The sequence below is a fragment of the Furipterus horrens genome, unplaced genomic scaffold (assembly GCF_987537825.1).
Source record: "Furipterus horrens unplaced genomic scaffold, mFurHor1.1.pri manual_scaffold_8, whole genome shotgun sequence".
Taxonomy (NCBI): domain Eukaryota; kingdom Metazoa; phylum Chordata; class Mammalia; order Chiroptera; family Furipteridae; genus Furipterus; species Furipterus horrens.
The window spans coordinates 16,488,161-16,513,829 of NW_028327178.1; the positions used below are offsets into that span (position 1 = coordinate 16,488,161).

The window sequence follows — 25,669 nt, forward strand, 5'->3', positions numbered from 1 at the left end:
TGACAAAGCACTGCAAGTGAATTTGATTTTCAAAACTGCAATGCATGCAATAGTTGATGTGTGAGCCTATTGTTTATTCATTTTCACAGCTGTATAGTATTCCAGTCAGGGCACATCAGAGAAGGAAAACTCTGACTCCAAAAAACCTCCGCTGCCTTGCGGCATACCTCTTCAGGGGAAAGGCTAAGGGAGTAAAACCCGACAGAAAATCCGGAGCCGGAGTCCCTAAGGCGGTTTGACCTTGTAGTCATCACCGGCAACTCCTGCGGCGCACCTGAAGCCAAGCTGTATTGACTCCGTCTTTCCCTTGGACCCTTCAGCTGCGAAGAGAGGGGGGGTCTGCTGCATGGGCAACAGCAGACCCTCCATATCACCCTGCCCAGGCTCTGTAGCTTCAGCTTCACTGGAGAGGACACTCCAGCGTCATCGCAAGATGTCGATTCAACACGGGAGGAGACAGATACCGTGTCACTCCCGAGTCGGACTGCACAACCATTCTCGGCGGTGCAGATAGACTCTTAAGAAGCTACACCATCGTCTCTCGAGACGGACGGCTGCCGAACGAACGAGTATTCCAGTGTAGTTACAGAGGGAGTTTGTAAAGAGGTGTTAGGTATTCTTCTTTTAGATTTACTCCTAGAAATATATTATGTAATAAAGATTTTGGCTGGTCTTTATTCCTGCTTCCTGGGAGGGAGCCTCTAAATCTCTGGAATTTTCTGAATGATAGGAGTGTCTTTGTTAATCATGGTGGGCTCCTAGATAATTTTGAGATGGGTCCAGCCGTGTCCCAAGACCAACCATGTGATTAGAGCATTGGAGGGCTAGAGATTGAGTTCATTTAGGTGGTCAGTGATTCACTCAACCCTGCCTACAAGGGGAAACCCCAATAAAAACTCTGGACAATGAAGGCTGAGTGAGTGGCCCTGGTTGGTGATGCACATCAGTGCACTCACATGATGACAAAGAAACCTCACACTTGGGACCCTCCAAAACTTTGCCATATGGGTATCCTCTTTTGGCTGGTCATGATGACTTGTATCCTTTATAATAACACTGTAGTCTTAAGTTTACAGCTTTCCTGAGTTCTACGAATTGTTCAAGTGAAGGGATATGGGAACCCTGAATTTTTAGCCAGTTGGTCAAAGAGGCAGGTGCCCTGGGAACCTCTAAGCTTGCAGCTGATGACCAAAGTGAGGAAAGTCCTGTGCAGGGAATGCCCTTAACCTGTAAAGTCTGTCCTAACTCCACATTGGAACTGCATCACCAAATCACCCAGATACTGTTTGATTGTTATTATAAATGGTATATTACTTAAAAATTATGTTTTTATCCGGTGTACAGAAATTAAATTGATTTTTGTATATTGATCTTATATTTGGCAACACTGCTGAAGTCTTTTTACTAAATCTATTAATCTGCCTATAAATTGAGGTTTTGCTTAGATAATCAAATTACCTGTGCATAATAATTTTGTCTATTTTGCTGCCAGAAGCAGTGCAATAATGAACTGAGGTGACAGCGGTGGGCAACAGGAGCACTTTCCTAGTTTTAAAGAAAAAGCTTTTTGATAGCCTCGGTTCCCATGCCCTCCCCCCTCCCCCCCGCCTGCCTGCAGCTGCCTGGGCGAAAGCGATATTTTGGGCCGGGAGTTCCTCACGATAGGAGGGTACGTCAAGCCGAGCAGCATTTGGCCTTGATCATGCTTGCAGCTTCAAGATAACCAAACTAAATTCAATGGTTCCTTTTTTCTGCCCCCTATAAATTAACCTCCTCCTTCCCTAGGACTCCAGAATCGGAGCCACCCGCACGCAGCATGGCTCCCTCCCAGCTCGCTAATTCCCCCAGTAAACTTATTTTTTTTCTGCTCGCTGCGTCTTGATGCCTTTCTGAGCGACTCCGTTCTTACGCTTTTACCATATCACTGTTAAGTATAACATTGTTAAAGGTTTTTGGTAGAAACCATTTTTTAGAGAGTTAGTATGAATTTTTCACAGATGTTTAATTTTCTAGACTGTTTTTTTGGCATCTATTGAGATGATCATGAGGTCTTTCTTTTCTCCTTTAATTTGTTTCTAGTGATTCAAAATAATAGATTTTCTAATGTTAAGCCAACTTTAAATTTGGGGGATGAATTCAATTTTGACATGCTATATGTTTTACATATTGCTGACTTTGCTTTGTTCAGGATTTTTGTAATTATGTTCATAAATGAAATGAGTCTTTAATTTTCCTTTCCTCGATTACACTTGTCTGGTTTTGATAGCAAGGTTATAACACAGAGGACTACTTTTTCTTTTTTGATTCTCTAGAAGAATCTGATAAGTTCAGGATTATTTGTTCTTTAAAAGTTGGGTGGAACTTGCCTATAAAGCTATTGGGTCTGAGGTTTTCATTGTAAGAAGATTTTAAACTACTGATTCTGTTTCTTTCTAGTTTTTACATTATTCAGTTATTCTATTTCTTTTTGAGTCAAATTTCATAAAATTCTATTTTTCTAAGAATTTATTCATTTGTATATTTAATAAAAATATAAGCACATCTTTATTTTGTATAAATAAACATGTATATTTATTGTATATAATTATATATTTATAATTATATTATTATACATATAATAATATAGTTCTATTATAAATATACATATATATTTATTGTACATAATTATATATTTATTTAATGAACAAACATTTATGGGCACAGGGTTCATAGCATTCTCCTAGTTTTGATTCTGTTCCACACGTGCAGTTATGTTCCTTGGTAATTTAGGACTGTCTGAATGGCCTGGTCCAGAAGGCTGGCACTCTGAAGCTGCTGACTCACTGCTTGGTTGGATTCGATTTCATATTGATCAATGATATACCACACACAGGAGTGTGGGGGGTAGGGCCCAAGAAATGTAATCTGGGCCATGCCTGTTTCTTCATGAGAATGAAAACCATGATTAACTGTCATTTTGGTTCCCAGGGGAATTTTAGTTTAAGGAGCTGATTTTTTATACTCTTACCACAGTTTGGCATTGTTTAGAGTGACGGGGAATGTAAGTGATCTCCTTTAATTGAAGTGAGTAAAGAGGGCTTGACAAGCCTACCCCACAAGGCAGCTCTGGAAAACTGTCCCCTGGACAGGGTGCACCAGCCCCTGGACTGCAGGCTGTCTGTCCCGAAAGGGTCTCATGCTGAGGGGTTAGGACACAGCTGATAGGAACAAAGGAGCCCGCCTACTCAGGGGACCATTGATCACTCTCTAGATGACTAAGAATGGCTTTATACTTGGTGAGCACAAGGCCCAGAGGTGACTGACATCATCCTGCTTCCTTCTGTCCCTCTGTGGACCCTCATTTAGATATATTTACAGAGGCTATGGATCTGACCTGTTTCATCCTGTAAAAGAGACATCATAAGTAATTTCAATCAAGTCTCTCTTCTGCAGAAGAGAAACTCCTTATCATCACCCTCACCATCACCATTATCAATAAAAGCCATGATTACGAGCACTCTCTACATGCCTGCCAAACACTGTATCAATACTTGACATAAAGAACCTCAACGAGTACTGCACAATAGCCCCATTAAATTATTAATAAAGCAAATGTATACCAAGCTTCTGCTATGCTGCAGCTCCTTTTCTGAGTGCCAGGACAGAGAAGTGAGCAAAGCTCCCACCCCTAGCATCTGCCTGCTATGCCTATTTTACACAGGAGTAAAGTAAGGCTTAGGAAAAGGTATGGTGACCAAGCTAGTTAATTGTTGAAGCTGTGAACAGCCCCAGGTCTTGCTTTGAACAGCTAGCTATACTTGGCTCTGCATCAGCACTTCTCACACTGAAACACAGAGCAGCCACCTGGAGGGCTTGTTAAAACTCAGATGGCTGGGCCACACCCTTGGAGTTTCTGATTCAGTGAGTCTGGGGTGGGGCCAGAGAATTTGCATGTCTAATAGGTTCCCAGGTGACAATGGTGGTCTGAGGACCACACTTTGAAAAACACTGCTCTGTGTAGAGAACGAAGGGTTGGAGTTTTGAGGATGGCAGTTTGTGTGCATCTTTCACACTCTCTACCACATCTCTTCTCCGTGCGTGTGCAAGGAAACGCACACCAGGCTGACTCCCTGCATGATCCCAAGACTCTGCCCCAGCCCCACCAGCCAGCATCGGTGTTCTCTGCTGTCACCATCTGTGTCCACGTGTATAATTACCCTAATTAAACAGGTTCTCACTTACAGTCCATGTAAACAAGTTTCGCTGCTAAAAGGGCACCTGATTTTTTCCGGCTGTGTTAAGGACAACACATATAACTCACACCAGCAGAGGCTGACTGCTTTGGCTCTCAGCCAGATGATGATGGCATTCTCTGGGTCCAGAAGAGACCCCACACAGTCTTATAGGGTGGGGGCCACTGAGTTGTGTTCACTCAGATCTGCAGGTTCTGCTGACTATCTCCTGTCTCCCCAGGGAAGCCCACACTAGTGCTCCTTAAGCAGCCTCTCTGGTCGGACAGAGGGGTCTAATGTCAGGGAGCATTGTCCCATAGTGCTCTCTTGGCTCTCAGGTGTTTGAGCCTCATCCCATCTCATTATTAGGACCTTATCATCTGTGTCCCCAACCTGCTCTGCTCGGCGAGTCCATGGGGACAGGCAAAACACTCTAGAGGCCCTTAGGACTGGTACCACCGTGGTGACCCTCTCCTGTATTTAATTCAAATTAACCCATATGAGCTATAAAGTAACTGCAAGGATGTCTCTTTTGGATGGAATTGTGTCCTCCAAATTTCATATGTTGAAGTCTTAGCCCCCAGTACCTTAGAATGTGACCTTATTTGGGAATAGGGTCATGGCAGACATACAAAGCTAAATTGAGGTCATTGGGGTAAGCCTTAATCCAGTACGACCGGTGTCCTTACGAAAAGGGAGAATCTGGACAGACACACACACACACAAAGAACGCCACCTGAAGATGAAGGCAGAGGTCAGAGTGATGCACCTGTAAAACAAGGAACAGCAAACCAGCAGAAGCCCAGAAGAAGGCATGGAACACGTTCTCACTCGCAACTCTTAGAAGAAACCAAGCCCGGTGACACCCTAATCTTGGACTTCCGGCCTCCAGGATTGCAAGACAGTAGGTTTCCAGTAGATTTCTGAGTAGTGGGCAGTGCTTTGTTACAGCAGCCCTAGCAGACTAATAAAAGTCCAACAGACCCTGGCTGCTGTGGCTCAGTGGATTGAGCGTCGGCCTGCGAGCCAAGTGTCGCTGGTTCGATTCCCAGTCAGGGCACTTAACTAGGTTGCACGTCAGGTCCACAATTGGGGGCACAAATGAGAGGCAACCACACAGTGATATTTCTCTCCCTATCTTTCTCCTTTCCCCTCTCTCTAAAAATAAAATAAACAAACAAACAAATTAATTAATTTATTAATTAAAAAGGTCTAACAGAGGCCTGATTTTCTTCCTTATAATGATTACTTTGATTTTTATTTTAATTTGATTTTTTTTAAATAGCAAAAATCAAACTCTTTACAAAACTTTTGGGTGTCCCTGCTCTGCTGGTGCCCCGGCTCTTGGGGTGCCCCGAAACAGTGTTGGGTTTTCTTAGCGGGAGGACCTGACTCTGGTCTTACCCAGGACAGCCTGCAATCCCCTGCCAGACAGAGATTCCTCGATGCTGTGTATCTGTGTTGAAAACATGACCTTTGATTCCGGATCAGTAACTTGCTGGTGACATAGAGCTACTTGCCTAACCTCTCCGAGCCTCGGGTTCCTCATCTACAAAATGGAGATGATAGTTCATAAGGTTGCCGTCAGGACTAAACAGAAAACCAACAAGAAGCACCCTGCTCTGAATAGATGCTGCTCTGCCCTCCCTTTTTGCATCTGCGTTTTGATGGAGACCTTAAGGCTTCCCTTGGGCTTGTTATTAGGTCCAAACTTGCCAGTCTAATTTCCTAGGTCCTCCCTACCCGCCCCCCCTCCCAGCCTTCTCACTCTCTTCTCTCCTGGGGTCACACTGGACTGTGTAGGATGACCACCAAATTGCCTCGCCTCAATGCCTCCTCCCTCCCTTCCAGCCTAGATCCCAACATTCCACAAGGTTCCCATCATGCCTCATCAGAATGTCAACTTTCCAAATGACGCCTAACTTAGAAAAAAAATGGGGCCAGAAAAAGAGGAAAGAAAAGTTTTTGACAGAAGACCCCATCTGTATCACTCATTCCCACGGGTATATGCCAGCTTGTCTGATTGCTGAGATTTTAGTCTGTGTTCTGTCTTTCCAGTTTGATTGCACCCGACAGGCAGGGAGCAGCAGAGCAGTAAACACTGCCATCTGTCCAACCCGTTTGACTCAGACTGATGACTGAAATTGACCAGGAGAAGGAGTAGTATAATTTCCCTACCAAAACATTCAGCCAAGAGTTTTCACCTTCAGTAAGTGTCCAGTGATGCTGATCGTGGCGATATTAATGACTAACATGTGGATGCCACTTTCACACTCTTTTTTATTTCTCAGTGGGGGGGTGTGGGTGTGGAGTGAAGGAGGGAGTAGAGCTGGAGGCTGGCAGTGAGGAGAGGGGGGCCAGATCTTCCTGGGTGACTTAGCGGCCACCTATAGGGTGCCACCAAAACCGCCTCTATGCAAATAACTCTTCTTGGGAGTCTGTTGTGGAGCCCAATAATCCCACCTTCAGAATAAATTCTGTGGGATGATAATCTGGATGTGCAGGAGGCCACCATTAAAATACAGAAGGACACCTGTCATTCATTCAGTGAGTATGACATGTTCACAGTTGGGGGCACACATACAGATATGGGCCTGCTTTAAAGAGTTACAGCAGGGCTCTGTTGGATGGAGAGGAACCACGTGAAATATAATTTTCTAGTTGCATGTCATTCAGGAGCTAGCCCATTGTCTCTCATTAGGACTTAGAGGAAATAAGACACCCAAAATGGGGAGGAGGAACATGCTTGGCCCATAGGATAGAGATTATAAAAGGTATCAGTGGCCCTGGGTGGCCTGAGGACCCTGGGAACATGTGGTTGGGGAGATCTCCAGGGAACTCAATTTGAAAACATCTGTGGTGGTCCTGGCTGGTGTGGCTCAGTGGATTGAGTGCCAGCCTGAGAACTGAAAGTCCTCCAGTTTGATTCCTGGTCAGGGCACATGCCTGGGTTGTGGGCCTGGTCCCCAGTTGGGGGTGTGCAAGAGGCAGCCAATCGATGTTTCTCTTGCACATCGATGCATCTCTCCCGCTCTTCCTCCCTTTCTTCCTCCCTCTCTCTAAAAATAAATAAAAAATTAAATTAAAAAGAAAATGTCTGTGGTGGAAAAAATATTGGACCTCAAGTCCTGGAGTAAAGCCCAGATTTACCACTCACTAGTTATACAAGCCTAGGCAAGTCTCTCTGAGCCTTAGTTTCTTCATCTAGAAAATGGAGACAATAATACAAGCCCCACCTCTATCATAGGACTATCATGGAATCAAATGTGTAGGAAGTATATGAACACTTAAAAGAACAATAGAACCCTGTCATTCACATTATACATGCAACTGGCTCCTTAAAGTATACTGAAGGTGATTTCACATCCTTCCACAGGATCAAGACTTTGAGCATCATGATTCTGAGTCATAGCACGCACAGCTCTCAGGAATCAAAGGGAGGCAGAAACTCCTCTCAAGAGCTTGACGGCTGTGACTCTTTGTTAATTCTGCTGTCTGCCTCTATATTTTGTCTCTTACTTGTCAGACTACAGCTGTCACTTCTCTCTGTTCTGAGGGGGCCTGTCTTGTCCCGTCATAGATTTGATAACCAGATAATAAAGTTTATTAGAATCACATGTAAAGTGAGTGCACACTGGCTCAGGTAGAGCGCAGACACATCATACTTGGGCTCTCCACCGTCTGTCTAGCAGCATAGGATCTTCTTACCTTCCATCTCACCTGGGGCTCAGATGGATGCAGCTGCAAAGCAGAGGGATTGCTGTCCTTACAAGTCCAAACCTTGGAGTCAACTTGGGAGTCACCAGCCAACCCTACTCCCTAGTGCTGTCCCACTGAGGGATAGCAGGAGAGACACTGGATCAAAGCTGATCCAGCTTTGAAGAATCAGGTGTCCTGGTCCAAGTTCTCCTACCCCACCTTCTAGCTGGTATTGGCCCTTTTTTCTTTCCCCCAACATGCCTGGCTCTGTGCCCCAGGAATAAGAAGAATTCCGCCTACTGAGAGCTTTGCCCTGCTAAGCTCTGTGCTAGGTGCTTCGCATCCTTTGTCTCATCTAGTTCTTAGAACAACCCTATAAAGTAGATATCATTATTGCTTTATTACAGGTAAGAATACCGAGCTTAGAGAGGATAAGTAACTTGTTCATGGTCACATAATTTTTAAGGAACAGAATCAGGGCTTACACCCTGACTGCTACTCTCCAGAGTTTTTTCTTTTGGGCCCTTAATAGTGAATCCAAGGTGCTCCCCGCTGGGTCCTGAATATCCAGATCTTCTCCTACAAAGGGTACGGTGGTCTTTCCCAGAGAACAATGAAAGGTTTCCTCCAGAGAGCAGAGGGGGCTCCACCAGGACTGGGGGAGACCCTGCATTGAGGCTCCTGGTGAGAATACCTGAGACCTAGGCGACAGACTGTATGATATCTGGAGCAACGGAAGGTTGCTTTAAAAATACTGCCTTCACCTGCTGGTACAGCCTGAATGTTTCTTTTCTTGGAAATCAACCCAAGAGAAATGGAAACCCATGTCCACACAAAAACTTGCACATGGATGTTCATATCAGCATTATTCATAATAGCCAAAAAGGAGACGCAAGCAACCCAACGGTCCATCAGCTAAGGAAGAGATTAAACACAGTGGGGTACGCTCACAGATGAAAAATTATTCAGCAATAAAAAGAAATAAAGTACTGATACCTGCTGCCATGTGGAAGAACCTTGAAAGCATACTGAGTAAAAGAAGTCAGTCACAAAGGACCACATGTTATGATTCCATTTATGTGAAGTGTCCAGAATAGGCAAATATATAGACAAATTAAGTAGATTGGTGGTTGCCTAGGATTGAAGGGAACAGAGACTCTGAGGAGGTGCTGACTCAGGGGGTGAGCTTTGTGTTTAGGGTGATGAAGCTGTTCTAAAATTGATTCTGGTGATAGGTACACAACTCTATGAATGCATTAGAAGCTACTGGTTATACACTTCAAATAGGTAAGTTGTGTAGTATATTGATTATACCTCAATAAAAAATTTTTAAAGAGTTTAAGGCAAATTAAACCATTATTCTACTGAAAGGAATCCCCTAGGTGGTAACCTTTTCCCAACCAGCTGTGCACTGAGGAAGGAGCTCTTGGACCCTCAGGAGGAACCTGTGTCCCTAAGAAGCAGGCCCTGGGCCTCAGTAGTTTTCCAGTGGGGAGAATGGAAGGAGAGAGCTGTGCATGTGGGAGCAATGGAGAGGGCAGCAGGAGGGACCCGGGAAGGTGGGGGCACTGCGGGAAGGTGGGAGCACTGCGGGAAGGTGTGAGCACTGTGGGAAGGTGTGAGACTCTGTGGGAACCCACAGGGAGATGGAAGGGCCCAGGACACAGGGATTATACTTTCCTGTCCTGGCTCCAGGGGGCCAGGGAAGGTCACAGAAGGGCTCTGTTCTCTAGCCTTCCTCGTGACTCTTTCCCCTTCTCATCACAGAAGGCACCAGGGAGTCCTCCAGTCCTGGCACCGAGCCCAGTTGTATCAGCTGCTCCAGGTCCTTCAAAGGCAGCTCTGGTCCCGCTCTGCCCCTCTCATTAGCTGCGGGGCCTTAGCCCAGCTCTTTAACCCCAGGGGCTCCCTAGTCTTCACCTATCAAATGAGGACAATAATTAACCTGCACTGCCACCCTCAGAGGGTAGGTGTAAGGATCCAGAGTTAGCATGAGTGGGAAGAACTCTCAGGGTGCATTATTGCAAACTGAAGGGAAAATGTCAGCGTAGATATGATGGCATTGATTCCCCATCTACAGCCATTACTGTCTGTTCACACTCTCTCATTAGCTTCTGACCCACACAGCATTTGCAGATTGGCTGGGGTCAGGATTGAGGGCAGCTGGTGACCACAGAACAGAGCTGAGACAGAAAGCTTTCAGAGAAGCAGACGCACAACTCAGTCCTCCTGCCTCGGGCTCCTCTGAGCTCGGCTTGTGAGCTACTGACCACCTCCTCCTGACACGGTGATTCCTCAGGCCTGTGATGCCAGGCCAGGCAGGTCATTCTGTGCGTCTGGGCCTGTCCTCCTGCACAAGGAATGGCAGCTCCAATTCCAAAGCAAAAGGCATGGGGATTGAAAACGGGAAAAACTCACCCCCAAGAAGATGAGTCCTGCAAATCTGAGCTTGCTACTGGGAAGACATGTGGTTTCTGCAGATGGCAGTGGTTCTGCTGAAAGATACTCAAGTGAGATCTTCATGACCACACCCTAGAGTCCTCACAGCCCAGAAACCTGCCTCTAGGTCATATGGGGACTCAGGAGGGGCCAGCATGGTGCAGTAGGGAGAATAAGGATGGCTCCTCTTTTCCTGCTGACTCAGACAACAAGGGGGTCTTGTCAAGTATGTGATGGACTGTCAAGGGCAAACATGCCATCACGGAAAAGCTCAGTCTGGATGAAGGCTGTGCTACACATACACAGGGTGAGATTCTGGCAAGGTCTAGCAAAGAACAATTATTCTGGAACTAAGAGAAGAACAGGGATATTAGAGGTTGCAAAGGCATTGGACCCACAGAAGTTCCAGCCTGTCCAAAGGGGGAAAACCTTGTTAACAATCCAGGCATCCAGGTGAGACAACAGGAAGACTGTGCCCTAGGAGTAAGGACCATGCTCAAAAGTAAGAGCTTTGCTAGGTCTGCCCTATCAAAGACCAAAAACAAGCCTTAACAGGATCGAGGAAAACCATCAGTAAATTAGCTGCTTGCCAAAACAAAATTCAGCACTCATTAAAGGAAGACAATATAATTCTGACTTCTTTTAGGGTATCAACTTCAGTGTCTACAAACAAACATTGCTAGAAATATGGAGGAGCAAAAAAAGCCCAGTTGTGACCCCAATTCAAGAAAAAAAAAAAAGTAGTCAGAAGAAAAACAGACTCTGAGATGCCCCAGATGTTGGGATTATCAAAGACTTTACAGCAGCTACTATAATTATTCTCAAAGACTTAAAGGAAAATATGTTCTCAATGAGTGAAGAGATGGGGAATCTCAGCACATAAATGAAAACTGTAAAAAAGGAACCAAATAGAGGATATACAGATGGCCAACAGACATGTGAAAAGATGCTTGATGTCACTAATCATTAGAGAAATGCAAATTAAAACCATAATGAGATATCACCTTACATCTGTCAGCATGGCTATCATCAATAAATCATCAACAAGCAACAAGTGTTGGCGAGAATGTGGAGAAAAGGGAAACCTCATGCACTGTAGGCGGGAACACAGACTGGTGCATTCACTGTGGAAAACAGTATGGTGTGTCCTCAAAAAGTTAAAAATGGAACTGCCTCATGACTCAGCGATTCCACTTCTGGGAATATATCCAAAGAAACCCCAAAACACTAATTCAAAAGAATATAGGCACCCCTATATTAATTGCAGCAATATTTACAATAGCCAAGATCTAGAAGCAGCCCAAGTGTCCATCAGCAGATGAGTGGATAAAAAGGCTATGGACATTTACACAAGGGAACACTATGTGGGTGTAAAAAGGAAGGAAACCTTATCTTTTGTGACAGCATGGATAGACCTGGAGAATATTACACTAAGTGAAATAAGCCAGTCAGAGAAAGACAAATGATTTCATTTATATGTGGAATCTAATGAACAAAATAAATAAACAAACAAAACGGAAATATACTTATAGATACAGAAAACAGACTGACAGCTGTCAGATGGGAAGGGGGTTGGGGAGCTGGGTGAAAAATGTGAAAGGATTAAGCACACAAAAAACTCATAGACACAGACAACAGTATGGCGATTACAAGAGAGAAAGGGGGGTTGGGGGGAGGAGAAGAGGGTAAAGGGGAGGTAAGTGGTGATGGAAAGAGACTTGATTCTGGATGGCAAACACACAGTACAGTACACATATGATATATCATAGAATTATACACTTGAAACCTATTTAATTTCATTAACCAATGTCACCCCTATAAATCAATAAAAACTAAACACACACACACAGAACCAAATAAAAATTCTAGGAGGGAAAAGTACATTATCCAAAATGAAAAATTCACCTAATGAGAGCAAATTAGAGATGAAAGAAGAAAGCATCAGTGAAATTGAAGACAGAGTCATAGCATTTATTCATTCTGGAAAAAGGAGAGAAAAAAGATTAGATAATCTTTTGTGGCAATACCAAGCTGAGTTAACATACATGTAATCAGAGCCCACAGGAGAAGAGAGAGAAAATAGGGCAGAAAAAAATAATTGTCCTTGTTCCAGTTTCTTTACCTAGATACTCCTGAGTTGTGAATATCTCAGGAGCATCACACTGTTTTACTCTATAGATAGATATTCTTGTGTTTACACTCTAATTTGATGAAGGAAAAAAATCAACTTATAGATCCAAGAAACTCAATGAACCCCAAAGATGATACAAAGAAAACCACACCTGGGCACTGCACAGTCAAGCCCCTCAAGTTAAAGATCTATTTAATCAACCACTCACTCCCAGTTCAGAACCAGATCCACAAGTGCATTCAAAAGGGCTAGCTTTGATATGAAGAGGAAGGCAGCAAAGCATGGCTGGTAAACAGCCACTGCTCCAAACCCCTGATTTCCTCCCTCACTACCTTGGCCTCATTCCCAGATACTCCCAGTCCACCCTATGATCTGGCAATAAAGGGTCAATTGCTGGCAAGCAGGGCACCTCCAGGACCCTGCCTTAGAACTCTGGCTGGATTCCTTTGTGACTGCTTGGTGCCTGGGCCATGCCAGTTGTTTAAGTTCTATAATGTGACCCGGGAGATAAGTAGGGTTGCTTCCAATGAAGGGAGGCCTGGATGTAGTGTTCTGGGAGTGGAGAGCAGCAGATCCCTGGAGGCCCAGAAACAGCATAAAGACCTCGCCCTGGGGATGAGGCTACAGCGAGGATGGGAAGGGAGGCACTGAAAGCCAACAAAATTAGCTTTCCAAGTCTGCCCAAGTGTTCAGGGACACCTGATCCCCAGGACAACCTCTGTTCTAATCCCCTAGGTCAAATTTTCTCTTTTAAAAAGGGATATCTCATAGCCTTTTAAATATATCTTTTCAGCTCCGCTGATTTGGAATAACATGCTTAGTGGCTTAAGAACTTCTAACTGGGCCCCCAGCAAGTTGTTCTTCCACATGTCCACTTTCTCATGAATCCCTGGGCTCTGAGCATGGCTGGGCCTCTTTCAGTGCTAGCACTGTGGACCCCAGTCCTATTCTGGGACCCTGGGAAGCGCTTTCTCACTCCTACACCCAGAGGTTTTCCACCTGCAATGTGGAGACCATCCAAAATATAAGCACATAGAACACCAAATGGACAACAACATGGATCACTAGCAAAAACCCTACTTCAGCCGCAGACAGGAGCATTGCTCCCCTTGGGTTCAGCATCACGGCCGAGTGGTCAGGAAAGGGAGGAAGGAAGTAACGTTAGTCAACCTCATGAAACCAGCATAAACGTTGCCCACCAAAAGTGCACACCACGCCTTTGGAAGCTGGCGGTACGTGTCCGACCTCGTGGGCTCTTTGCCGCCTTTGGGTCCTTGAGTTGAACCGCAAGCCTTAACAAGCTACAGTATCTTGCTGAGCCCTCGGTCAAACACTCCCTGTCACTAACCTGTGAAAACCAATGCCTCTGCTTTTAAATAACATCTAGTGAGTAGTTCCCACCAGAATTAATATTCTGAAATAATTGTTTATGTCACCTAACTCTTGTTAAAATCAAACCCAAACAGAACCAACACTCCCTTTGGTTTAGGTCCCTGGTGTGTGTAGCTTTCCACCAGACTTGAGAGATGGTTGACCAGGCAGACAGTTTGCAATGGAACCGAAGTCCTAAAAGTCATCCTGCCTGAAACAATCTTCACAATTCCCTGTCACGGTGCCTGATATCTCCACCATTTACTACCCCTTTTGGTTAAGGCACCTGTTTCAAATACACCTGTGTTACCTGGGAGGCATTCTTAGCCTTCTTCCTTGCACCGAAGTTGGAGAACCAACCACAGCTTTAAGCAGCGGCAACCACACCAGGAGCACCAGCTTTCTGTCCACACACAACCTACTCTGCATCTTCAGATCAGTAGTTCTGAAAAGTTAGGCATCAGAGTCACCGGGAGGCTTCTCAGACACGGCTTGCTGGGCCCCAGATTCAGTAGGTCTGCGATGGAACCTGAGAATTTGCATCTCAAACAAGTTCCCAGGTTAAGCCTACACCCATCACTGGCGTAGCACCGGCTTTGAGAACCCCTGCACTAGTTGATTTCTAAGGACCCTTCATGGGATACGAAGGCAGAGTGGGGACGCATTCTGATTGTGACTGATGTAAGAAAGCCGAGAGCTCTGAAGTGGAGAGGGGTCAGGACCCGAAGGCAGGCCAGCCACGCAGAAAACTTAGACGTCAATGAATGATCCACCAAAACACAGCCGCCTTTGGCTGCCCCAATTCGGATGGGTCTCCAGTCTTGCTTTCTTCTCTGGGTATTTTCTGTCTACTGCCTCCAGGAAAGGCAAAACTGCTGGCAGTCTCTTGGCCACCCCAGCAAGGACGAAAGGCGGCTCCCTCTCCTGGCAGACAGTGGCCTCTTCCTAATGGTGGTCCCTTCCTGGGAGGCAGGAGTCAGGGCTGGGGAGTGGCCAGTGGGTAGGGGTGGGAAGGGTTCACATAGCTAATCAGGCTGTCAACATGCTACTCAGCCCTCTGCAGTTTCCCTGGGGCTCCTGACAGCTCTTAGAATTTACACAGGGCTCAGTGAAGTCTTAAACAACATTTTTTCCTCTCTTGTGAGATCATTTACTTCATAATAGGATAAATTCAAAAGAAAACATGCTCTGACCATAGGCTGGGAGGCCTCCCTTCACGTAGAACCTCATGATTTGGGTCATGTCAGGAGTTGGTTCCATTTTTCAGCGTGTGTGTTTGTGGGGCGGGGGTGTTGCACGCAGGAGGGAAACTGACATCTGGATGTCTGTCTTTTCTCCTGTAACATGACATTTATTGGGCAAATAGTTCTGTTGGTGATTTATCTTACATCTGAAAGCACTTTGACATCCACACTTTCACTTGGGCCTAACAAGAATCCCATGAAGTAATCAGAACGGGAGTGATGATCCTGTTTGGCACACAAGATCACTGAGGAGAGAGGCTCAGAAAAGTCAGTGGACATGGAGTTGAAACACAGGCATTGTGCTCCTGGCTCAGCCACTCATCATGTGACCTTGAGCAGGTCTCTTTTCACTTCTAGGCCTTGGTTTTATCATCTGTGAATTGAAGGGAATGCATAAGATGATTGGGAGGTCTTCTTATTAATCTCTCATTCTAAGAATAAGCTATACAAGCAAAAGGACTTGCCTGTGATCACACAGGTAGTGAGGTGAACACTTTTGACACAAACGACACAGAGAGACCAGTGTTCCCCAAGCCGCTTCTGTTGAGAGATAGTCATCAGGGCACCCCACTGCCACCACTGCCACCATGCTCATGGTGTGGGCTACGGGACCTTTAATTGCCCTGTAGACCTCACAAAGACCAAGACCACTAACGGTGGTGTGGTAGGGGGACACGTGCCCAGACTTGGACTGGAGCCCCAGTGCTCCCTGCTGCTCATTAGAGAAAAGAAGACAGTTTCCTTCAGCATCTCCTTCAGCAGACAAATAGTGGACATGTGCCCTGTGCCAGACTTTGTGTTAGAGGAGGGGCCCTGGAGGCTTAGGAGACTTACTGTCCCACCGTGAGAATGGCATGGTAAGGACAGTGAGATGCCAGCTGCTGCCTAGTGCCAGGTAGGTTGTGCTGGGCCAAGGGGCTGAGTCCAGTCCCCAGTTGCATCATGAAGCCTGTCCCTGGCACTAAGCTAAGTCAGCCTGGAAAAAAGGTCTTCTTTTTTGTACCTTACACCAAGGCACTCACTGCAGCCCAGGTGAGCACAGTCTCTTCAAGGCAGAATCCAAAAAACTTTAGGAGGGGGTCAAATTGAGAGCAGCTCACAGGTAAACATCATCCCCCATGTACACCAGCAAGAGTACACGCGCAAGTTTGACCCAAACCAATCCACTGACTGGAAGAATTATGTGCTGTCTTTTGATTTCTCCCTCTGATTCTATTATAATTGTTTTATATATTAGCTTTCATTATACATGCATAAGTTGTACATTAATTTTTCATCTATTTAAGTTTTGAAGGTATACATTTTATTTTATTTTATGTATTGATTTAAGAGAGAGAGAGACATTGATTTGTTGTTCCACCAGTTTATGCATCATTGGTTGATTCTTGTATGTGCCCTGAGCAGAGATGGAACCTGCAACCTTGGTGTATAGGGACAACGCTCTAACCAACTGAGCTACCTGGCCAGGGAAAAGGTATACATTTTAATGTCTTTCCTTTATATGTGCTCTTTTTCTGAGAGTCGAACCTCTAACCACATGGGGTCAATGAACTCAACTAGCTTCCTACCTGTAATGAGTTGGTAAGTGACTAGTCTCCCATCTGTTCAAGACAGCCAACCAAATCAACCAGGCACAGTGACTAGACTCCCTGGATGAAACCAAGACAAACATAAGATGGCCCACCAGGAACCAAGGGGCTCTCAGCCTTGGATAGCACAAAAGACACAACCCCATAAGACAAAGCAGAGAACGGTCATCAGTTCTAGGAGACCTGGGCTATGGGATGGGGGGAAAGTGACATGAAAATTCAGAGGAAGGAAAGATCAGTTCCAACTGGGGATCCAGAAAGCCTGCACGGAAAGACCATCCATCGCGACACGAGGAGGCACACGCTGCAGTGCCCCTTTGGCCACCATTGGTCAAGTGCCCTTGAGAAAGCCAGTTCTCTGTTTTGGAATGGACCATTTTTCCTAAATGCTGCCCAGCATTATGAGGATTTAATGAGAACTGATGTCAATGCACTTTGGATGAAGAAAAGCACCAAATATAAAGCCTTCCGTCATCACTCAGGGAAGAGAAGGGAGGAAGCTAAAAGCAGAAGGTAGATGAGAAAGGAAGTGGGAGAGGCGTGTGGCCCCCACCAAACACAGGATTCATGTGGACACCTACTGGGCTTGTGACTGGCTCCAATGATTTTTTTTAAACCTCCAATAGCTAATTTTATTGAAGAGAGCCCAAGGAGAGTCAGTCAGAGCATTTAAATTCCTCTGCATCAGGAAAATGCAAGTCCCTTTCAAAGAAGTGGCTTCCTGCCCCAAGTAAAGGAGTAAAGGTCACTTAGTCTAGGTGGTCAGCGAACCTCCTCAGATCCTAGCACTCGGCCTGAGCCCAGTGTGCACTCAAGAAATGAATGGATGGGGTCCTCACTACTTTCCAAGGAGCTTTCCATTCATGCTCCATTTTGATTCATAACCACAGCCAGTGGGACAGACAGAGCATATATCATCACCCATGTCAAAGATGGGGAAACTGAGGGTCCCAGATGGAGAGTGTCCATGTCCCAAGCTAGCACCCAGCAGAAGGCCTCTGCCTCTTCACACAGTGATACTTCCTCACACTGAGCACCTCCTAGGATTCATTACTATGGCCAATATTTGCTGGCCGCCCTGCCTCCCCAAATCACCTTCCCTGACTTTCCTAAACAACTGTTCTGAGCACTTTCCCTGTAATACAATACTTCACTCATTAGATTCTGTGATCAAGGAAGGTCCTATTATTGTTCCCAGTGTGCTAGTTTAATCCAGTCCAGAAGGGAGTTTTGTGCATCCCAGAAATAAGAGTGTCATGGACTCTTCTATTACACAATAAAAACTGATTTGAGTTAAAATTTTGGTTCGATTGCTTGGAGTCATTGCTCCTTAGAGGAAAGAGAAGTAGAAACAACACAGGGCAACAGGAAGATGTGTGTGTGTGTGTGTGTGTGTTTGTATGTGTTTTTGTTTGTTTGTTTGCCACGGACATTCCTGCCTGAGGAGTCAGCTGTCAGTTCTGACAGACGGCCTGGGGAGCAGAGGGCAACCTCATGGTTAAGGTGGCACCAAGGAGCTAGAGCCAGCTGAGCTGATTTGGGCTCCGAAATCAGGGCTGGAGTCCAAGTTCCAGCCAGTGAAGGTGAGACAGGGAGCCCTGCCTCCCTCTCCCCTATACGCCCTCCCACTGCAGCTGCACCAGACAGGTCAGTGCCCTTCTATGCACCTGTGATCTTCTGGCTGCAGGCAAATGGTATGCTGGAGCATGTTCAAGGTCAGAGTTACCCTTTCCTTCCATAACCTACCCTAGCTCCTTGGCTGATAACAGTTTATGGTGCACTTACTTCCTAGGGAATGTTTTCATTCTAATACAAATCTGTGGCACAAAGGTTTTGACAGGAGGCCAGAAGTGACAACCTCCCCGCTCCCCAGCTCTGGGGAAGGGTACCTGGTGACATGTGCTCAGGCTGAACTACTCAGAGGCTCCCCCAAAGCAGCAGGAACCATGGGGTGAGGTGAATAGAATTTCAGAGGACTCCCAGCTCCTGAAGGGAGCAGTGCATTAGGTAAGAAGCAGTCTGGGGGTATGTCAGTATCTCTACCGGTACATGGTCGGGTCAGCTCTGATCTCTGCCGCTGGTGGAGCATGTAGCCACCTACCACATGGGGTCTCAGTAGTACCATCCAGACACCCATAACTTTATCACAGCCAGGGGCCTGGGCATCATGGGACCTGAGAGAGCTAAGCCATTTGCTGGACAACGGACACTGAGGATGAGTCTATTGGATTAACTGTTTGTGCCCCTTGTCCAATGACAGAGAGAACGGGACAAAAGGTGGGTTGGCTTTGATGGAAGTAGGAGGCAAGATGAACTGGAGCATAAGACAGGGGTGGTGAGAAGCCTCATCAGGAGTCCTGAGCAGGCAGTAGGGAGAGGAGGTGGTTAGAGGATCCGAGAGGCAAATTCACCAACTGCACAATGTTAAAGCCATAGTTTGGAGCTGGAAGAAATCTTAGAAATAAACCAGTCCAACCCCCTCTTGCACGGACGGGAGTTACTGTTCTTGGCCATAAGGCAGAGCCAAGATCAGGAACCAGAACCTCCCCCAACCACAACTTTCCAGGCCAGTGATCTTCCTAGCACCCTCCCCCAGACACAGCCCCCAGCCCCCTGATTCCCATGGGGCTAGGAATGCACTCTCAATATGCTCTCAAACATTGAGAGCATTCTTGAGGATTCCATGGGCCTCCCCTATCAGCCATTCCAGCCAGAGGTACCTTGTGTGAATAATGCTGATCGACGATCCTCGCCAACCCGAAGTCCCCGATCTTGAGCACGAGGTCCTCCGTGCTGATGAAGATGTTGGCAGGCTTCAGGTCCCTGTGCAGCACGTTGGCCGAGTGGATGTACTTGAGCCCTCGGAGCAACTGGTACATGAAGAGCTTCGCGTGCTCCTCCGCCAGGGTGCCCTGCTCCAGCAGGCGGGCCAGGTCGGTCTCCATGTGCTCTTGCACGATGTAGGCCACGCTGAACTTGAACAGCTCGCCCTGCAGGGCGGTGCCCTTGGGCCCCAGCACCTCGTACACCTTCACGATATTGTCGTGATCCAGGCGCCGGATGATTTTGATCTCCCGGAGTGCGTGCTTCATGCTGCGGGCGTCGCTCAGGGTGATCTTCTTCACAGCCACCTTCTGGCAGGTCCTGCTGTCCACGGCTGACAGCACCAGCCCGTTGACGCCAAAGCCCAGGGGCTGGAAGTCAACGAAGCGCCCACCGAGGTCATACCCGTAGACACTGGCAATGCAGTCACCCTTCTCGGCCATTGTTGGCTCAGTGGTGGTCGGGGGCTGCCCGTGTGACGAAGGGGCAGGCAGGAAAGGCCAAGTCCCAGCCAGGGGCTTCCCCAGCACACTTCATTCTGTCAAGTTCAAAAGCTGAGGGATGCTTTTTCTTATGGTGATGTCACTGCCACCAGCTCTCCGGAGACAAGAGTGGCACATGTCCATGCTTGCTGAGCCACAGAAGCCGGAGGTTCACACTGTTTTGTTAATCTGCACTGGGAGGGCTGCCCACCAGCTCCTGGGGATCCCAAGCCCTCCTCCACACTTACAATGGCTCATGTTTCTTTCAAATGTAGCATCTTGGAAAGAAAAACCGGTCTCATTATCTATGTGAGCGTCAAGTTGTCTATCATAACAGACCACAAAAGTAAAGATGCAAAAACTCTCCCCTTTAAATCTTTTGTTAAAAATGTTCCTCAGGCTGCAGTGCTTTCGCTGAGCTGTATTCCTTTACTGACGATGGTCCAAGTTTCGGTTGTATCACAGCCCCAGTCAGCTTGGTTGCTGCTCTCTGTGTCCCAGGCAGAAGGAAGGGACCCCAACAATGGATTCTGGAGACTTCTATGGGGCTTCTTTCTACCTCTGCCAGCTCCACTTTCTACCAGCTCACCTTAGACTCTGTAACCCAAACCAGCCCGATGAACGCAAGTGAAGGAAGCCGGAGAGGCTCAAGCACTGTGTGTGTGAGCTGTACACTGACTTACACCCCAAGTCCCAAATCCCAGGGGCACTCAGCTGCCAGGCCCGGCTCCTCTGGAGGCTTCACTGGGGGCAGCATCCTCCGTCACCCCCTCATCCATGCCACCTCGAATGAGACTGTGCTCTGCTGGGCTCAGAGAGGCTGCAGAAATGCGACATCCTTCAGATCAAGTCTCCTTCCCTGTCAAAGAAAGAACATTGGGTAAATTTCCACACTCTGGTTTCCAACACCTTCCCACTTGCGTGTCTTTTGTTAACCAGCCCTAGTGTTATTTGATCTGTCCAGCCGGCTGAAACACTGCTTGCTCAGGGGATTCCAGGCTTTGCATTGCCCAGCCGCCCCTCCTGCTGTGTGCAGCGCTCCCCTGGAAGAGAGAAGATAGACTGATTTGATAAGATGGTCAGATGCTGTGCCTTTTCTGTAAATGCTTGCTTCCCCAAGGTTAACATTCACAAATGGTAGGTGGGAATGATCGGCTCCGACCTTTGTGAAATTCATTCTTTCGACTCTCCAAACACACATCAGCATTAATTAGCTGGGAAGAGTAAAAAGTAACTGGTTGCAGACAGAAAAATAAAGGATCAATAATCTTGTTTTTCCACTTGAGCCCCTTTTCTTCCTTCTTTTCCTAATGTCTTTGAATATTTTAATAACCATATTCAAATTAGCAATTTAATTACAACTGCATCTCTTGCTTCCCATGTAGGTGGCATAAGCACACATACGAAATTAGAAGGAAATTATATTGCCACCCTAATCAAGGGACTCTCTGCCCAGTAACCCAGGGCACAGACTTCTTTTTCTTTTTAAATTTCATCCAAGGATGCTTTTATTGATTTGAGAGAGAGAAGGGAAAGAGAGAGAGAGAGAAACATCAGTGTTAGTGAGAAACATCAATGCATTGCCTCCTGTACATGCCCTCACCAGGGACCAAACCTGCAACCTAGGTATGTACCCTGACCAGGAATCCAACCCACAATCTCTTGGTATATGGGATGACACTCCAACCAACTTAGTTACCCAGCCAGGGCACCAGGGCACAGACTTCTTAGCATGACACCAGGACTGGCACAGTATTCTTTTCAATGATGGGGACCTAGCTCTTCAAAGCAACGGGTCAAATCTAACCTTGACTGCTCCCTGGTGGCCGCCCACTCCAATTACAGGCATAGGACCCAAGTTGGGGGACAAACCAGCAAAACTAGCAGTGTAAATTCAGACCTTTGAGATAAAGGCAATAATATCATAGCTTCTAAGGAAGTGCCAGGATTAATAAGTTTATGAAGTCCACAGACACACAAAGAACAAACACTGCATCCAAAGCAAAGGAGTGAATCTAGCTCCTTCTTTATTTCCATCACTGCAGGGTCCCCTGCAGGGATACTTTCATATCTGAACTCTACACATCTCTGCAAATGATAAATGAAGAAAAACAACAGTCAGTGCTCTGAAATTAACAAGGCAAGTTAGAAGACACAGATAATATGAAATAGTACGTAATCAGATACCCCCTAAAAACTTCCAATGAAAGAAATTTGCCAAGGGTCTGGAACATAGTACTTGCTCAAAAGATGTTACCTATTGTTGCTGTTGTTGAAAATTTCCTTACACTTAAATAAGATGCACCTACTATTCTGGTGTTTCGTCAAACCTTCAGCAATTCCTCTTTGTGTGTTTTTATTGGGCCCAGCAGCAAAATAATCATAGACTCGCAGAAGTTCAGACTGGGAAGCAATTGTAGCAAACAGGTCCAATGGTCCTTAACTGAAGATAGTCCTGCCCTCCTTGGTTCATTTGAGGAGGAGTCACTGCTGGCCTTTAATGGGCAGGGCCACCCTGCCACGCTCCTCCATCAGTGAATAACCGATACCCACCCCCACATGCCAGCACCTCCACAGAAAGACAAAGTTCTCACTTTGCACATGAGGACACCGAGGCTCAGAGAATACCAGCTCAGTGCTTCTAGCACAGACAGGGTCAATAAACATTTGATGAAATGATAGATGAATAGCATTCACTGTGTTCAGGGATTCCTAGCCAATGAGAGTCGGTGGAGGGACCCCCCACTGAGCCCCAGCCTACCCTCTGTGCTGGTGAAATCCACCCAGATATCTAATTCAGGGGAACAACAGAGGCACCCCAGTGCCCAGCTCCATCCCTCCTCTGCCTCCTGCTGCCCAAGTCAGGTAACAGAAAGTAAGTTGGAGCTCCTTTCACTTTCTGCGGGCGCAGGCCTGGTCTGGTTTTCAAGGGCACAGCAACCAGACGCAATGATCTATTTTGCTTTAAGAGGAGAGACTTAAGCCTTCTTCCCATTGCAGCTCTCCCGGGGTTGTAAACAGAGCCGGTCAAGAGCACCTAAGCGGAGAGGAGATGACATCACCAGCAGGCTGAAAGCAGGATTTGTCTGAGATCAGCTGCAATGCGGATAATCTGTGAATAATTAAGAGGTGCTTTATTTATTTTTAAAAACTCTTTCTTTTTCCTCTCACAGGGTGGAGGGCCTATCTTCCCTGCATGTGCATGTGTGTCTGAGTGTGTGTGTGTGTGTGTGTGTGTGTGTGTGTTTGTGTCTCAGAGGTCTTCCCAACACACTGTCATCTTCAGTGGGCAGGCACCATGTCACCTTGCACAGCTTCTCCACCTTCCTCATGGGCCTTTAAATGTACCTTTCAATCCCTGCCTTGCTTCCCTGCTTGCACCTTCCCAGGTCCCAAACTGTTCTCCTGCTTCCTCCCCACTTGTTGAAAGTAAATCCAGATGAGTTCTCACTTCCTTGGACACACCCATCCCAGTCCTTGGTGACATGTTTCCCCTTCCCAGACTCCTGTAGTGTTCGGGTGTATGTCATCTGGGGCTGTCATTGAAATTGTATACCTGGGCACCTCCCAACGAGACTGTAAGCTGAAGTCCCGGCTCAAAGCAGCACTTAGAAAATAACTGTGGGTTGGATGCCCCCGAGGAACCGCAGTGACGCCCCCGCTCCCTGGGCCGTCAGCCTCCCCTTCCTGTGCTTGCTGCTCCGACGCAACGTGTTCAGCAGGACACGTCCCACAACCAGCCCCAACCACTCGGACAAACCAGTCTTCCTGAACTTCGACCCACTTCACATCGTCTCTTGCTTAGACGCTGCCTCTCAGAACTTCAACACTACCCAGGAAGCCCTTGTCCAACCACTTCTCTGTTCCCATTTGAGTTTGCTCTTATTCAAGCCTCTTTATTTTCTAAGTTTCTTTCTATAATTCCTCTACAGTTTCTACTGTCAAACTTTTGTCTTTTACCACTGATTGCGAAACACCTGTCACCTAAGAAGTCTTGGGTCCACTGACCCAAGGTCATTGCTTGTGTGATATACCGAGAGGTGTGGGCCCATCCATCCCGGAGAGGGCCAGAGCTGGCATCTGATGTGCCCACCTGGGCAGAGGACTGAGTATGGCAGCTCTTGGCCCGATGCAGCTTCAGGGAGAAGCACAACCAGTCTCCATTTGGAGCTGGTGGCTCAGAGCTGCTCTGAATCATAAATGTGACTTCCAACCAGGGACATGGCATTCACCTTGAGAGAAAGAAAGGTCATCGGTTCAGCTGTGCTCAAATAAAACCCAGCAAGAAGAAGGTACTTAACCCTTTCAAGGGTAACCCAGGTTCCCAAGATGTCATGGTGAAAGTCATAAGCACACACAGGAATGGAAATATCTACCCCAGGACTCCTAACAATGGAGCTTCATCCCTCCACCAACTTCTCACTGACTCTCCAGAAATACCTTATTTGAGGCCAATTAATTATCCTCTCACGCATCCAACCTTTTAACATGTGGAGGCAAACCAGAGATGAGATGGTGTGTGCCAATTGTCCCTTTCTGAGATTCCTGGGGCTCTGGTTTACAAAGCAGCCCTGGAAAGTCTAAATTTAGACTCACCTCCTCTGCCTGCTCAGATCCTCCCAAACTTCATGCTGTTGACTTTCAGCAGGAACCATGGCCTCCAGCGAGGTGCTGACATTTCCAAGACACTGCTTTCTTCCCTCTCCTGAGCACCCAAAAACTTGCAGGAAACCCTTCTCAGGCAGGGCTGCTATTTCTTTACAGCTGAACAGGCTGGGCACTGCACAATTCCAGATGACACCACTCACCTCAGAGTCAGGTCAGTGTAACTCTAAGGTCTGTGATGCTAGTCACTACAGTCCATATGCATGACACCCTCTAGGCCAGAGATCAGCAAATATTTTCCATAAAGGGCCAGAGGACAAAACAGCTTAGGTTTTGCAAGATATCGAGTCTGTTTTTCAACTACTCAGCCCATCCACGCAACCCCGCTTTTGTAGCACAAAAACAGCCACAGACAATACCTGAGTGAAGGGCATGGCTGCATTTTAATAAAACTTTATTTACAAAAATAGGTGGAGGGCCGGATTTGCCCTGGGGGCTGTAATTTGCCAACTCCTGCTCTAGATTGGGTAGGAACTTCCTCTGGCTTATTCCTGAGTAGGCGCTGCAGGGTAGCATAACCCAGGCTCCTTTCCAGTCTTACTATACCATCTCCTCCCTCCTGGACTCAGTCCTCCCGTTGCCCCTCATGGTGGCACTATCCCAGGACTTCCCTTCCAGGGAGGTACCCTGAGCTTGGGACCCCGGACTTAGTGAAGCTCACCTGTAGGCTTCCTGCGCTCAGGGCCCAGCTCCCTGCTCTTCACAAGCTACCTTCTAGTTCTGCAATTGGATGGTACTGTTGATGCACCTCCCCCCTAAACCGCACTTGGATTTTAACAGAGGCTTTCTGGAGAGGTGGCAGAGACGACATGCTGAAGATGAGGTAAGTACACTAATTCAGGGTTTACCCTGGGCCAAGTTTGCCTCCTTATTTCAGTTGGCTCTCACAGGAACCCTATGAGGTGGCTATCATTCTCCCACAAAGCCTTTAGTGGGAAGTGAATTGCCCAGGCACACCACCAGCTGGGATGCAAACTCAAGTCTGTCTGACCCCAAAGCCCACACTTCCCATCGT

General features: G+C 46.8%; 1 protein-coding gene across 1 annotated transcript in view; it reads right to left on the bottom strand.

Annotated features, from left to right (window-relative positions):
• MAPK4 (mitogen-activated protein kinase 4) overlaps positions 1 to 25,669 on the bottom strand; it is a 135,838-nt gene that overhangs the window by 23,156 nt on the left and 87,013 nt on the right. The window contains exon 2 of the mRNA XM_090285493.1: positions 19,405 to 20,848. Coding sequence (XP_090141619.1) covers positions 19,405 to 19,950 — 546 coding nt within the window. The 5' untranslated portion in view covers positions 19,951 to 20,848. The remainder of the gene's footprint in view (positions 1 to 19,404; positions 20,849 to 25,669) is intronic.